The sequence below is a fragment of the Rhizophagus irregularis genome, chromosome 2 (assembly GCF_026210795.1).
Source record: "Rhizophagus irregularis chromosome 2, complete sequence".
Classification (NCBI taxonomy): domain Eukaryota; kingdom Fungi; phylum Glomeromycota; class Glomeromycetes; order Glomerales; family Glomeraceae; genus Rhizophagus; species Rhizophagus irregularis.
In genome coordinates this window covers 4,456,265-4,473,636 of record NC_089430.1, presented here as the reverse complement: position 1 = coordinate 4,473,636, position 17,372 = coordinate 4,456,265, and the positions used below count along the sequence as shown (strand labels likewise).

At 26.2% G+C, this 17,372-nt stretch overlaps 3 protein-coding genes across 3 annotated transcripts; 2 read left to right on the top strand and 1 right to left on the bottom strand.

The window, feature by feature from the left end:
- Nucleotides 1-1,700: 1,700 nt before the first annotated feature.
- On the top strand, nt 1,701-2,334 carry OCT59_012326 (uncharacterized protein; the record flags this gene model as incomplete). The annotated part of the gene is made up of 3 exons (XM_066134375.1): nt 1,701-2,121; nt 2,188-2,244; nt 2,315-2,334. The coding sequence occupies 3 exons, from the start codon at nt 1,701-1,703 to the stop codon at nt 2,332-2,334; spliced, it is 498 nt and encodes a 165-aa protein (XP_065989645.1).
- Nucleotides 2,335-4,224: 1,890 nt separating this feature from the next.
- Nucleotides 4,225-5,807, top strand: OCT59_012325 (uncharacterized protein; the record flags this gene model as incomplete). Its single annotated transcript, XM_025309880.2, has 4 exons — nt 4,225-4,668; nt 4,749-5,595; nt 5,662-5,718; nt 5,788-5,807. 4 exons carry the CDS (start codon nt 4,225-4,227, stop codon nt 5,805-5,807), a joined length of 1,368 nt encoding a protein of 455 aa, XP_025188591.2.
- Nucleotides 5,808-7,588: 1,781 nt separating this feature from the next.
- Nucleotides 7,589-8,487, bottom strand: OCT59_012324 (uncharacterized protein; the record flags this gene model as incomplete). The annotated part of the gene is made up of 3 exons (XM_025312893.2): nt 7,589-7,626; nt 7,701-7,997; nt 8,328-8,487. The coding sequence occupies 3 exons, from the start codon at nt 8,485-8,487 to the stop codon at nt 7,589-7,591; spliced, it is 495 nt and encodes a 164-aa protein (XP_025188590.2).
- Nucleotides 8,488-17,372: the final 8,885 nt, after the last annotated feature.

Genomic DNA, 17,372 nt, shown 5'->3' with positions numbered 1-17,372 from the left:
ATTCTGCATTTTTTCTTTAGTTCTTTCATAGCTAGTAAATCCTGAATTTGATTTATGCCGGGTAATTGCCATAACTTCATTGTCACTAGTACCAAGTTCTTTCAATATTCCTACTAAACTTTTTCGGGCGCTATGGTTGCTGATCTTTCGATTGCCAATATCAATACCACATTCTATTACAATTTCATGTAAAAAATTTTTTAATCGCTTTTCACCAACATGAAACTTTTGAAACCAACGATTATAAATAATATAATCTATAAATAAATAAATAAGTTAACTAATAAATGTCATATTACTGAAAAAAATAGCATAAAATGATAAAGTACATTGAACTCACCATCTTCAGACACATATTCTCTTAAATAGAATTCTTTATCGGCATTACCTGGTCTTTTAGAAAAATATTTGTTATAAGTTTCCATTATCATTGGATGATATGGAATTCTTAATTTTTCATCATTTAATGAGCCATTAATACCCCTTTGATTTGTTTTACTTCGAGGAATATTTACATCAAAACCCTGACCATCAGCTCTAAACTTAAAATGAGAATATTGTAATGAATAGTGCTCACCACCTCTAAGAGCTAAGAATAATGCATTTAAAAAAAAGACTTTTTTTAACAATCCAGTGGGTGTGTCAATGTTTAATACTGGTGAATACAGTATTTTTTTACATTCTTCAACAGAAAGACCATCAGCTCCTTGAACATTGGCCTTTCCTTGTTCTGCTACATGTTTCATTTTGCCATCTAATACATCATATAATATTGGAAATTGTTTTCTTGAAGTAAAATCCATTGGAGATAGTGATGATAAATCATTTAAATGTCGGTTTAATGCATGTATAGCACTGAGGATAGATCTAGCCTTGTATTCTTCACCAGAATTAGTCTTCATAACTGTTACGAAACTACAGATTTGACTTTCTAATTCCTTTCTATCAGTAATATCTATGCTTTTACCAGTAAATCCAGCTTTTTCACGAAAGTTTTCAAATTGGTGAACCCAATTTGCTGTGGATTTATCTGTATTTACTACTCTTGACTTCTTTTTGAAAAAATTTATTTCGTCTTCTGTAGGTAAATAAAACTTGAATAGAAAATATTGTATTAGCAAATTAATATAACAATATTTTGGTAATAATAACAACATACTTTATCATTATTTATTTTATTTTTGTTAGTTTTTTCCTTCATTATTAAAATAAATAATAGAATAGGTTGAAAGAAAAAAATGTGTAAAGAAAAAGTAGGGTATTTAAAAAGTGTATATAAAAAAGAATGTGTAAAAGAAAAAACGCGTAAAGAAAAAATGTGTACAAATGAGTGGATTTAAAAGAAAGTTTAAATAAACTTTTAAACGCGTAAAGAAAAAGACGCGTAAAAATTGAAATTTAAAAGAAAGTTTAAATAAACTTTTAAAACATGATCTTGGTGGTCTGCCACAATAAAATCATTATTAGGTAAGAAGTATTCAATATTACCATTTTGACCATCAACATTATATGATTGGCCATTGTGCCACTACGTGGCACAATAACGGCCAATCATTTAACATCGACGGTCATAAATCTTCATATTGAATACTTCTTACCCAATAACTATATAATATGGTGTGTTGCCATATATTGCTCCAGAAGTTTTAAATGGAGAACCATATACATTATCTTCTGACATTTATAGTTTTGGTGTAGTTATGGCTGAATTATCATCTGGAAAACCACCTTTTCATAAAAGAAAACATGATAATAGCTTAGCATTAGAAATATGTAATGGACTCAGACCAGAATTTGGAAAAGGAACTCCTGAAATTTATAAGAAATTAGCTCATAGATGTATGGATGCTAATCCAAATCAAAGACCAACAGCCAATGAATTATATGAAATATTAGATTGTTGGTATCATTATAGTGATGATGAAAAATATGGTTATAAAGGAAAAGAAGTTAAAGCTGTATTTGATGAAGCTGATAAAGAGATACCAAATATTTCAGCCTTGTATGAAAAAGATCCTGATGCTATTTACACTAGTAGAGCATTTACATTTAAAAATTTATCAAAACCTATTAATTCATCTTTTATTGTTACAACATATCTTAATGAAGAAGATAATGATGGTATTGTATTATATATTATTTTGTATAAATTTTATAAAATAATTAAGATAATATTCATTATAATAGGTTGTCAGGATTCTCAGTTAGTTGACTTAGAGATTTCTAGTTCATTAAAATTAAAGGGTGAGTATAACTTATTACCTTTATCTATTTTTAATGATGTAGAATAAACTTAATAATTTTTAAATAATAGATGATGATGTTGTCAACTAAACGAATCAAATTCGAAATCTTATACTCAAATATTGTTTTTTATACTATCCTAAGGTATTATGTGGATTTTTTTTTTAATAAATATTTTATATACGTAATATTGTAAAGGAAAAATCTACTTTCATGGCTTTGTAATTAGTTGTTTTTATTTCTATTGCTATTTTCTCACTTTTAGTTTGTTCAATAACTCATTTCTTCGAGTCATCTTGTTTAAAATAATAAAATAACAAATAAATAATAACTTTTTAAATAATAAATTTGGATTTTTACAAAAATTAATACAATAAACCTTTTATTGCAAACTTTATTAATAACAAAGATAATTTAGATCTACTTTATTTATCAAATATCCTATGACCACTCGATAGTAAGAAATAGTTTACCAAAATACAACTAAGAATCAAGTGCATCTTATATCTTTATATAATAATAATTCTATTATATGAATATATCTTATTATCATCTTGAAATAAAAAATCATAAATTATATGATATTTTTTTTTGTACCGAAACTTATTTCACTTTAATTAGGGATGGAATGACTCACTCGGTCCGGTTCAGTTCTGAACTGGTACTGTTGAAAAATTTGTCAACAATAATTTTTTTTTTTAACCATTATTTTATTAATAAAAATATTTTTGTAAAAAAAATTCAAATAATATTTTTCTTTTTTTTCTTGTAGAATATCGAAAGCATAAAAAACATATTAATCCAGAAAACGAATATGATAGTTTGGTTGTCAGTTGGTTATGTCAAAGTTCAGATGGAACCCAGAACCAGAAATCCTAATTCGGCCCGGACCCAGGTCTGGATTTGGGCCGGCAAGCTTTCTTCAAAATTCAGCCAGGCCAGGTACGGGCTGGCACATGATTTTTAGTTAAACCTCGATTTTCGTAATTCTGGCCAAAATGATCTTAATTCCGGTCAAAATTAAACAGGCCAAAATTAAGTTGGTCGATTTTTTTGTTTTTGCAACAAAATGATATAATAATAGTCCAGATCCAGCCCGGACTGGGCCGGGTTGTAAAATAGGGGTCAATAATGCAGACCTTCAATTCTCCAGAATCATTTCAGGGAGTATCTAAAGAAAAATTCAAACCATTTTTTGACGTTATGTTGGAATTACAATAAACATTATCGGATCTTTAATGTATAATATTAAAATATAATCATAAGGTTAATCACAATTTTGGTAATTTTGAAATGCTTTATTGTTTAATAGAATTCCCCTTAAGTACATCATCTTACGAAATATTTATAAATTATAGGAATGAAAATGTTAGTAAAATTAAGTAATTAAGTAATCATTGGTTTTTTTTTAAAAAATAAAATTTTAATATTTTTTTCACGAATCATCTATTACCTAAAATATCAAGTATCCTGTAACGGGGAATATAATATATATGGCATTCGGCCGTGTAAATTGTGATAACTCAAATGATCGGGAAATAATCTTTAATTTTAAGCGGAAAAGTTTTAAAAGTTACAGTAATTAGTATGAGCAAGAAATTTTTTCTGGAGGAAGTGTCTAAAGTGCTATAATAAAATTTTCATCTGCTGAAACGAGAATCATACAAATATGGGAATTGCGTTTTGTTTGTAGTATTTATTTTGTAATTAGTAATAAATGATCTATTCACTTTTTCGACAATTCCGATGATCGTCATACCGCAGAAAAATGATTTATATCGGCTAAATTTATGCTGATTCTTTTTTATCCTCATTGAGTAGATTTGCATATTTAATTGGTACAGGTACAGAGTTGCACAGCAGGTACAATTCAACGAATATTTATGTATTAGGTAACACTAAATTTTTTTTTATGCCCGTGGAATTCTTTTTCAAACAAATTTGAGACAAACTTACTTCTAACAGAATTATATTATAAAAATGAGCTTCATTAAAAAATTATCCAAATTTATTAATAAATTAAATATTTCTGATAAAGATTCTAATTCCGTAAAAATTAATCATGAAAATTGTTATGACCCAGATAATAATAAATTTTGGTGTAAAGAATGTGTTCCTCGTTGCATAATTGAAGGATGGACCAGTGGAAATGATGATATTGATAATTTTATCAAGGATACAATTTATAATTATGATGAAGGTTTTTCATTTCTTGAATGGGTTCCATTTGATAGATTTGAAGATATGAAACAAATAGGTAAAGGCGGATTTGCAAAAGTGTATTCTGCAACTTGGATTGATGGTATAGCAAAATACATTAAACAAGATGATGGAAATTGGATAAAAAGTGAACCTGAATCCAAAAAAGTTGCTTTAAAAAGGCTGAATGGATCACAGAATATGTCAGCTGATTTTTTAAATGAGGTATATTTTTTTCACATGTACTTATTTATAATTTTAATAACTATTAAGATTAATTTAATTCATTTTAATTTGTATAATAGCTTAAAACACATCGGAAGTTAAATTGCTTGCAAGAAAGTTCTTTAGAATTTTATGGAATAACTAAAGACCCAGAAACTGAAGAATTTATAATGATTATGCAATATGCAGATGATGGAAATTTGAGAAATATTCTTTCAAGTAATTTTAACAAAATTTTATGGAAGGAGAAACTTAAATATTTATCTTATTCAGCATTGGACCTTAAATATTTACATGAATTAGGATATTTTCATAAAGATTTTCATAGTGGAAATATATTAAGTATTGAGGGATATTCTTATATATCAGATTTTGGATTATCTGGACCATCAAATGAACAAAAATTAGATAATAAAATATATGGTGTGTTGCCATATATTGCTCCAGAAGTTTTAAATGGAGAACCATATACATTATCTTCTTACATTTATAGTTTTGGTGTAATTATGGCTGAATTATCATCTGGAAAACCACCTTTTCATAAAAGAAATCATGATAATAGCTTAGCATTAAAAATATGTAATGGACTCAGACCAGAATTTGGAAAAGGAACTCCTGAAATTTATAAGAAATTAGCTCATAGATGTATGGATGCTAATCCAAATCAAAGACCAACAGCCAATGAATTATATGAAATATTATATTGTTGGTATCATTATAATGATGATGAAAAATATGGTTATAAAGGAAAAGAAGTTGAAGCTGTATTTGATGAAGCTGATAAAGAGATACCAAATATTTCAGCCTTGTATGAAAAAGATCCTGATGCTATTTACACTAGTAGAGCATTTACATTTAATAATTTATCAAAACCCATTAATTCATCTTTTATTGTTACAACATATCTTAATGAAGAAGATAATGATGGTATTGTATTATATATTATTTTGTATACATTTTTTAAAATAATTAAGATAATATTCATTATAATAGGTTGTCAGGATTCTCAGTTAGTTGACTTAGAGATTTCTAGTTCATTAAAATTAAAGGGTGAGTATTAACTTATTACCTTCTATTTTACATGATCATGTATAATAAACTAATAATTTTAAATAATAGATGATGATGTTGACAACTAAACGAATCAAATACTCAAATATTGTTTTTTATTTATTTATACTATCTTAAGGATTTTTTTTAATAAATATTTTTATATACGTAATATTGTAAAGGAAAACCTACTTTCATGGCATTGTAATCAGTTATTTTTATTCCTTGCTTTGGTTCTATTGCTATTCTTCTAGTTTGTTCAATAACTCATTTCTTTGAGTTATCTTGTTTAAAATAATAAAATAACAGATAAATAATATCTTTTAGATGTAAATTTTGATTTTCACAAAGAATTAACACGTCGTTTTTTGCAAACTTATTAAGAACAAAAATAATGTTAGATTTATTTTTTTCTATCAAATATTCTATGGCCGCTCGATATTAAGAAGCAGTTTACCAAAGGTTATGGTATTTTACTTATATAAGTATATCCTAAATAAAGAATTATAAATTATATGATATTATTCTCTTTCGTACTGTAGCTCATACTAGTTTGTAAATCATAGAGTTGGTAAAATAACTGAATACGTTTTCTTTTGCATTTTTGTTTTTGCCAATTGCATTATAATCAAATATTTTTCAAAAGACAAATGATAACCGAAACCTTTTTTTTCAGATAAATTTAAATTTTATATGGTATAATTTCTATACCGTCTAAAAAAATCCATAACAAGTTTTTCATTATTTATTCCTGATAATTTGATTAAATCGTTGATGATATTATAATAAAGCATGATTTTTTTTTTTTTGATATATTTTTATCAATTGGTACAGTATAATAATATTAAAGTATTTGTTTAAAATGGCATTATTTCTTATAGAAATCACAACAATTTTTTTATGAATGCCATAAAAATCGCAAAAAAAAAGCTGAAAAAAAATTCATAAAATAATAATAGTCATTTTAAGTATCTGTTATGCTGCATATGCATATTCGTATAAAAATTACATTTAATAAAAAATTATTTTTATATTTATAATAATAGTGATATGATTTTAGTACATAATTTTGAAGGGTTTATGTCATTTATTCTTTATTCTTTTTTTTTAATGAAAATTGTTTAATTTATATTTTTTATCCTTGTTTAATTTAATAAAATAGGGTATAATTTATTCAATGAATTAGATTACATTTATTTAACATACAATCATTATTTTATTCTTATCAATAAAGTACTCAAAAAAAAAAATCTTTTTAGGTGATTGTTTTCTAAAAAATTGAAAATTTTAAAATAGAAAAAAATCTTCACTCCGATTGATATATTTATAATATTCAATACTTATAATTTTCATATAAAATACTCGAGCGAGACATAAATTTTTGACCATAAAAGTTAAATTACAATTAGCGAAAAATTCATTTATTGGAAAAAATTTGCCATAAACGCATACCGTGTAACTTTGATCGTTCAACATTACGTCTTACTGCGTTAATTTATTTTTATACACAATATATTGATTTATTATAATTTATTTCTGTTAAAATAAAAATATGTTTAAGTTTCTATCAAAAAAAATGCTAAATATAAATTCCTCATATATATTTTGAGTTTAATAAATTATAGCAATTTAAGGTCTGCACAATAAATAACATTTATTACTAATTAATGAATTATTAATTAAAATGTGAATTATATTATAAATTAAAATAAAAAAAAAGAAATTATAAAATTAAAAAAATAAAGTCATGTTAAATCTAAGATCCGCCATCATTAATTTTAAATAATGTATATCAATCTGTAAACAATCTATTAAAGAAAATACAAAATTAATAAATAAAGTCATTTTTTAACACTAAGATCCACCATAACTAATTTTTTAATTTAGTAGTATCAATCTGTAAAGAATCTATTAATAAAATAAATTCATTAGCGCCTTTTTTTTATAACTAATTTGTATATATTTTAAAGTTAATTATGTACCTGATAATCTCACGCTCGTAATCTTATCATCTTGTTCATCATAATAATCATCATAATTTACTGGTTCAGGAAGATTATTAAAATTAAGCAATCTACTTGTATAAGTAGCTTCAGGATGTGTTTCATATGATAAATCAGTTAAAAGTGTATTTCCAGTTGATAAATTATTGTTGTTGATTTCTTCTGCTTCTCTGATTTCACTGTTTAATTCTGATTGATTATTAGTAAGTTCATCATTCCATTTATCCAAAATTTCTATAATTTCTTCTGCCGTTGGTCGATTTAATGAATTTGCATCTAAACATTTTTTAATCAAATTCACAAATGATTTAGGGACCTTAAAATTGAACCTTGGCCTAAGTCCTTGACAAATTTTTATCGCTAAATTTTCATCATGGCTTACATCATGATAAGGAGGTAATCCAGAAATTACTTCATACATAATTATACCAAAACTATAAATATCAGAAGCTTTGGTGTAATTTTGTCCTCTCAAAACTTCAGGAGCAATATAAGGTAAAACACCATATATTTTATTTGATCCAATTTCTGATGCTTTATAATCTGCAGGTTTACATAATCCCATATCAGTTATACTGGAATAATATGGAAACTTTAATACATTACCAATATGTAAATCTCGATGAATTAATTCATTCTTATGAATATTATAAAGTCCAAATGCAATACAATATAAATCATTAATCTTAGTATCCCAACTTAATTTGTCATAGTTTTCATTTAAGTAACTTCGTAAACTTCCATGTTCCGCATAATCTAAAACCATTATATAATTTTTCGTATTTGGATCTTGAGTTATCCCATAAAGTTTAACGATAGAACTACCATAATAAGTGATTTTATGATGTAATGTAATCTTAAATATTAAATGAATGAATAAATGAATGAGTGAGTGAATGAATCAAGTAAATATAAAATTAGTAAATTAATAAAAGTTCAAATTAACTCGCATACCTCATTGATAAAATCTAATGTAATATTTTCTGAATTATTTAAACTTTTCAGAGCTACAAACATATTAGAACCAAGTCTTTTCCAATTTCTGTTTTTATTATTCCAACTATGAATATAACCATCACTCCATTTCGCTTTATATACCATTCCAAACCCTCCTTTTGCAATATATTCAATATCATGAAGCCTATCATATGGTATCCACTCTAATAATTTATGATAACCATTCACTGATAATTGAATATCTTGAATAAATTTATCAATATCATCATTACCGCTAGTCCAATTTTTAAAATCTTGTTGAAAATGTTTTGCATTACAAGAATTACACCATTGATATCCAGTATTTTTTTGATCACATTCTTTACACCTATTAGATCCAGTTCGATTAATTAATCGAAAAATAAGTTTAACAAACTTCATTCACAAATTTAATTTATAATAATGAATAATAAATAACGAAATTTTTTTAACGAAGAAAATTTTTCCATGGGATTGTTAAAAAAATTCTAATTTATGCATTGTAACAAACAATGTGCGACCCTGTTACTGCGCCAAATTGTTTTACAAATTTGATTAATCGATATTCCCGGAAAACATATCACGTGATCGTAAAATGAAGAAAATACTCCGATGACTCAATAATTTCAATGATTCATTAAGACCAATTTATTTGTGGATGTAAAGTAATTTAAGTAATTTTCATATCTTTACATTCTTATTACTTTCTTAAACGTGTTTTATTTATATACTTATTACGTTATTATATGTCGCACAAAATTGATATAATTATAAACTTCGTGCCATGTAACCTAATGGCTAATTGATTAGAAAGTCTTTTTTTTTTGTTTTTAAAAAAAAAATGACATTAACTAATCTTTCAATGATTACAACGTTATAATTCAAGTTGGTGAAAATCAAAATACAAAAGAATTTCGTTATTTTACGTGCCCGCTCTTCATAATTAAAAAAAGGGTTCTTTTTGCTAGCAAAATGACAAAAAAAAAATGATTCACAAAAAAAAAATCTGGTGTAAAAATATTAAAAATTCATGTAAAAAAAAGTAATTCACTTTCACAATACAAAATCACATGACAATCTCGCAAAATCAAAACGGCAATAATGATTTTAAGTAAGGATTATTTAATTTTTTTTTTTTCAAAGAATTTTTTTTTATTTAATTCAAATTGCATATAAATACATTTTTTTACATTTACACTGGTGAACTTGATTTAACTAAGCAATCGGTAAAAACATTCTTGATTTATTAGTTTCACTCGATGAATTACTTCTTGAAGAGATTATATTTGGACATTATTCAAGATTAATTAATTAAGGCTGATTGGATTTACGATAATTTGTTTCTCGTTCTTCATGCAATATTTATATTTGATAGATGCAAATTAAATGATTATTGTTTCGAATATATTTGCAAAAATTCGTTGCCATTTATTAATTATCTTTCGATAGACGGACGAGGAAATTCTTTCTAGACTTACCTAATTAAATGGTGCATCAAACAAACTTCAGGTATTGAGAGTGAGAACAGTGATAGAACAAAATGGAATAAAAAAAATTATGAAGAATTAAAGAAGACTTCAAGTCAATTTATTCCCCTTATTCAACTTGTTAAATTTCTCGCGAAGATTTTTATGATAAGTACGTTCTTACAAGGTCATTACTTATAATTAAATCCACGAAAAATTAAAGGATTTGAAAAAATTGTATCAAATATTATTTTGCAAAATATAAGACCTAATATAAAAAATTCAATGTATGCTTTCTCGTAAAATTGATCCATTAATAATATTATCATGGTAGTTATTATGGAATTGATAATATATAAAAATAAATGAGGTGAATGAAGTAGTCGCGTAGAGAGTATAGTTTTAATTAAAGCAAAAGAATCTTTGATGGATATGATTCTAATGGGTTTAAACTTTAAAACATTAAATGATTAAGATGTTACCAATTATCATTAATCAGATAACTTTATTATTACATTTGGTTAAGAACTCGATATATGAAAATAAGTTGTATAATAATTAATAAAGTATACTTGATAGTAGTATGTATTTTAAATACAGAAGTAGTTTATACTATTGATGAAATTTATTAATAATATAATTGTACGTTATTTTACGGTGTAATAAATCACATAATATAAAAGCTTTTTTGCGTTCCTTGAAATGCTTCATGGAATGTTATCACTCTTTGTCAATAAAAGAATCATTATAGGTTCACTTAAAACTTTTGTTTATTAAATTTCAAAAAAAAAAAGTTCGCCTCGTATTCTTCCTTAAAGATATTATATAGTTAAATATCTGAAGTGGTATAATTCAAATTCTTACGTAAAAATTTGTCAGTTAAGTGATCTCTGTATTTATTTTATCTTATTTTTACTTTTTCTTTTCAAATATAAACTCGATTTCTATATTAATAAACTCGATGTCTATATTAAGTAATCATGAATTTAAATAATGATGGTAAAACTATGACAAATAATATCGTAACATTACTACATTAAAGGATTTTAAATAACACTAGTACGTACTTCGCTTAAGTTTCAAATATTATAATTCTTATACTTGAGTTATTAAAATAGTACTAGAAATAATACTAAAGTATTTATTAGCTACGATTTTAAATAATACAGTACATTAAAAAATCTTTAGGACATTCTATTGTTATGCACTAGACGATTTGATAGTTAGCCCATGTATTATTCCTTTTTTTCATCTATTCACCCCTGCATTTTCCTTTTTGATTATACACCTTTTTTGTTAATGAACAGCACTTCGGACTATAATTAATGTAATTACTAATATCAGTCATATGAATAAAAGTTACGCGAAAAAAATTACTCATGCATAATAATTCCTTATGTCATGTAACACAAATCTTGATGTGGGTTTTGTCATGACTCATGAGTATATAATCTAAATAAATATGTCAGTTTTTCTTTATCTTTTTTTTTTACTTTGTCCTTTGTCTTCTTTTTTTTAAGTCTTCATCTTTTTTTAGGCCTGTCCTCTTTCTGTCTAGGTCTCCTCTTTATTCTTAGGACTTTAGGTAATTGGGTTATGTGTAGGTTTGTGTGTGGGTTTGTGTGTGGGAGGTGTCTATGTTGTGTACAGTATTTCCTTGCTCTTTCCTTCCCCTCTCTCTTTTTTTTCTTTCACTTTCGTTTTCCCGTTTTCCCTTTCCCTTTCGTTTTCCCCTTTTCCCTTCGTTTTCCCCTTTTCCCTTCGTTTTCCCCTTTCCCTTTCGTTTTCCCCTTTTCCCTTTCGTTTTCCCCCTTCCCTTTCGTATTCCCCTTTCCCTTTCGTATTCCCCTTTCCCTTTCGTTTTCCCCTTTCCCTTTCGTTTCCCTCGTTTTCCCTTTTCCCTTTCGTATTCCCCTTTCCCTTCGTATTCCCCTTTCCCTTTCGTATTCCCTTTCCCTTTCGTTTTCCCTTCCCCTTCGTTTTCCCTTTCCCTTTCGTTTTCCCCTTTTCCCTTCGTTTTTCCCTTTTCCCTTTCGTTTTCCCCTTTTCCCCTTTTCCCTTCGTTTTTCCCTTTCCCTTTCGTTTTCCCCTTTCCCCTTCCCTTCGCTTCCCGTTTCTTTCGTTTTACCCTTTCCCCTTCCCTTCGCTTCCCGTTTCTTTCGTTTTACCCTTTCCCCTTCGCTTTTCCTTTTTCCCTTACCCCCCTGATCAATGTTGCTGCACCTCAACGTGGTGATCAGGTGACAACAAGTTTTTTAAAGACTTGGCTAAGTCAGCAACAAATAGTATAAGTCATAAATTGGTTTGTTCACGTTATTAATTTATTAAATTGATTTCATATAAACATAACTAAATGAATAATTTGATATATCTTATTTTTTAACACTAAATTATTGTGCAAAGTTTTTTCCATAATAACATTCTTAAGACTAGCACATTGAAGAAATTTTTAAAATTTGAATTTAAGCAATGATTTCTATATAAAATCCTTTCAATTATATGATAATGATATTATAAGTTTATTAAAGTAGGAATTTTAAAATTAGAATTAATTAATGAATTCAAATAAATATAAACTGACAGTAATTCAGAATTGATTGATGCTAAAATTTTTGATTATAATTTTTCTAATATTTTGGATATTCAGATAGTAAATTATATTCTTCATCAATTTTAATATTATAAGTTTTGATTGATTTTTTAATTGATTTATCAATAAATTAAAATAATATTCATATTATTTAACTAATATACATTGAATGACAATTATAAATGTTTTCTTAATATAACTAGTAAATAAAAATCATTTTTAAGAAGAGCAATAAAAAATTTTAAACAATGAAACAAAATATATAATTTAATACAGGCACATGATTTGATGGTCTTTTTTGTTCCGATATAATATTAGTTCTTAGTGAATTCTTTTCATTTACTCCTCTTTTGTTTAAATTACGTTACGTGTCCTAGTTGAATAAAATATGATTCATATTGGATCAGGTAATAAAAAATTAAATCTAAATTAAAAAAAAAGATTCTGAAAATTTATTTTATTTATTTTTATTTTTACTTCAGAAAGGAAGACACACTAGAGAGATACTAAAACATTACGCGTAGAAACTAGACATAAAGAATATTGATCTAAACTAAATGTACAAAATCTAACAGGCAGACCCACCCTTCGTTGGAATGACTTGATAATGGAGAACTAGTCGCCATAGCAGTGAACGAACAAAGGGATTAGACACGAAAGTAAAAACAGGGGGAAGAGAGGAATGAGAACTCTATACTAACCATACACGAGAAAAGATTCCGAAAAAAATTATTGAAAGCCTATTCCTATAAGCAGTAATGCACGTACGGTAACTGCAGATACATGGTATGGTCAGTACGCCAGTACGATGCAAACTCAGATTCTTTGTGGCTTTCATAAATCTTTGATCTAGTGACTATAAAGTCTTATCCAAAGTTAAGAATTTAAATACTATTTTTTCGAACCATATTGTTTATATAATACTCAAATTATGTCTCGAAATGTATTTCAGAAATAAATTTCTGATCCACGGGTTTTCTTACCCTTGCAATCTCTATTTAAATTATCTAGTCGTTCTAATATAAATCAAAATGAATTATCAAAACTATCTAAAGGTAAATTTACCAAATTTTTCTTTAAATAATCATCATCACCAGAAGTTAGTTCACGTAATTTCTTCCTTGTTTCCTCCGTTTCTTTTTCGGAAAAAAAATTTTCCATTTCACCTAGCCTTTTTTATTAATAAAATAAAATTATTCATAAATGAGTCATGGAATTAAATCAAAACCTCTTTTTTTAGAATAATAAGGCAATATTTTAAAATAATATATTTAGTGCATGGTGCACACTTTTCATCAGGATCGCCACTTTTATCGTTCTCCAAGGGATGTAGTGCACAATACTATTAAAAAATAAAAGATTGATTAATTTGGTACGACTATATTTTGATTCAATTCAAAACTTAAAATAAAATTTAAAGTGAATTAATTATACAAGAAAGTATTACAAATGTAGTCTGTAAATCTTTTTAAGCAAAGATCTTTGTACTTTAAGGAGAACAATAAAATTCACATTATATGATATTTTTAGAAAAAAACATTTTTTCTTCCTAAAAAGGGAAATAAAACAAAATAAATTTAGGATGATTCAAAATGCAATTTACATGTGTGAGAAAAAATTTATCCCTTAAATACAATTATGATAAACTTGAATAACAATAGTCTAAATAATTATTTTAACTTTGCCATTTCTAATTTCGTCCATCTAAAGAGTGAGTTTGATTAATAAATCAATAGTATGATAAATTTTTATTAAACTCCCAAAAATTCTTTTTTTTTCTCTAAATTTTTTTCTACTATTATAAAATTAAAGAAAATTTCTAAAAAAAAAAATTACTTTCAAATTGTTTTTAATGTTTCGTATTATGTAGAAATATGTTAAATGACTTGCACACATTCCATATGTAAATTATCATTTTTAATTATGTTATATTGAATTTTTCTTATAAGTGAAAATTACTAATATTAATAATGAAATCACTAGTGTTTATAAGTCTAACTTCCAAAAAAGAGGTCAAGAATGAATTTAATAGCGTCTGTAATGACATGACTAATAATGTTCGAAAATGAGATAACTGACGTCCATAATAACATGGTCACCTTCTAAAAAGTAGTCTGTAATGAAGTTAAAGATACTCATAGCGATATCATAAAGAAATTGCTGATGGTTCATAATGAAGCAGCTGATTAGCAATTTCGCATGTTTCGCTATCTCATGGGTACAACAGGTATCCTCATCCAAGACAAGCAATTAACAGCTAGCCGTAAGAAAGTGATCGAAGGTTATTCAGCAATTGGGTACAACAGGTATGTATTTAGAATTATACTAATGTTTTATGAATTAGTAACTTATTGAATTTAACCTCTGACTTAAAGGATTATCAGTATTCTCAATGAATAAGCTTTTTTTTTATATTACAAAAAGAAACCACCAATTAACATATATTTATTATACAACTGCATATCAAGAATCAGCTAATTCAAAATCATTGGATAGCAATTAAAAAATAGATAATTATAATGTATGAATTTTAATGTAACCAATATTGATTATTATGTTTCAATTTTATTTAACTTTTTTTAAAAAAGGTGATGCCGCTGGATGAGCTTTTCTGAGATTCTTTTGTTTCTTTTTTTTTTGCTCTGATGAACTTCTAAAACCATGGTGGACTATCATATCTTTCAAAATTTTTTCAATTTCTTTATAGTTATTATTTTGTTTGTAAGATTTAATTTTTTTTTTTATTATGTGCAAGTTGTTTATTAGTAATACTGTAGACCGGTTGGACTTTACCAATGCCCAATCTTCCTGTTCAATCTCTGTCATGCTTGATGCTAGGTTTCTGAATATTATACATGTGAAAATTTTTTACATTTTTGGAACTTTTTTCTAATTGTTATTGTTATTATTGCAGATGGAACACGTTGTCAAATGTCGATTGAGAGGAAGAATTTCTAGCAATAGTTCCGAACTTTGAAATACGATCACAATCAGATACAGAAGATAAGATTCATGAAAAGATCATGTGGATGGATGCTGAAGTTAAAGTAATTTACTAATGATCATTTGTTGATTATGTTTATTTATCATTGCTACCACTTATTAATGTTATACATATACTACATATGTGTTTAGGATGGATTTTCTATCGATCCGTTTATCCAGCTGGTATCCGCAACAGAGCAGGATGATACCATCAATTTGTAATGTAAAGAAATAACACCGATTAGAGGTAACGAATCTTAAAGGAATACTCAGAGAACGTATCTATCGTATTATGCACAATCAGATCTATTGGCATGAATATGTAAATTCTGCCACTTTTGACTTCAAATGTTCTTAACGGATTGTCCTTAACCTACAAGGAATCATTTAAGGTAATTACTAATAAAAGATTTAAAGATTTAATAAAGAAAAGAAATCAATTCTGTGATTTTTTCATAACTTTTTTTTGCTAATAGTAAGAAGTCTGTACAAAAAGAATGTACTTGAATAACTTCGTGAGATGTGATAATACGCCCATAAATCTAATATTTGCAAGCATAATGCATACCCGGTACTATATTTATTATAGAACTAGAAATAAAATTATGCACTGCACAAAAAAAAGAACTTGTCCTTTTTATGTATATTTTTGGTCTTGTCTAAACAAGTAATTAAAAAATCAGATATTCGTATCGCTTTTTCTCAATAACTTTAGAACTACAATCACAATTAACATGCCGCATTAAAACCGCTGGGTAACAAAATTTTATATTCATATTTTCTACACTTTTTTTCTCGAATTAACTCAAAAATTTTGGTAAAAAATTATGTTCAGTATATCAGAACTTTTCAACAGCACATTTTAACAATTATAAATTATATATTTTATGTAAATTCGATTAAACAAATTATAGTTTGGTTACAGTAAAAGTTTCTAACTCTATATCAAAAATTTTTTCTTCTGTAGGTAAAATCTTTTATAAATATCATGATTGCCAATATGAACGAGAATGTAAAATAGCTGAGTGTGCATAATCGTTTTCACCAACATGGATAATGATGATATTGTAATCATCAGAATTATCTAGTATTAAGTAAAAGTCTTTTTGAAAAATTGGAATAAAAAAGTGATGTCATTTTTTATTTAAAAAAAAACAAAGTGGCGTGCGATTATATGAATGAATAATTATTTTTTTTTTGTATTTTTACAAAGCCAAGTTAGCTATTATATTGCAACCATATACTATCCAGATGATTACGGTATGCACTCGTGACAAAATAGTAAACTAGTATATTGTTCATAATTTGATCCATTTCTTAGGTTTCGAAATACTTATGAAGTAGAAATAGTCTCAAAACTCCAATGTTAATTTGAATTTCTTCAAATTAAGTTAACTATTATAATTTTATTTTTATAATAGCACAAAATTATAAAAATAATTTATCGGGTTTTTTATTTATAAGCTGTTCAAGATATAAAACTATTCGGACACCAATTTTAGGTAAGACGTCTAAAGTGGAAATATTATTCCAGATGAATTTTTATATTAAGAGAGGTATATTTTGTTGAGTTCGGAGCGTGATGATCTCTATCACGAATGTTTAACAACTCAACAAAAAGCAAAATACAAATAA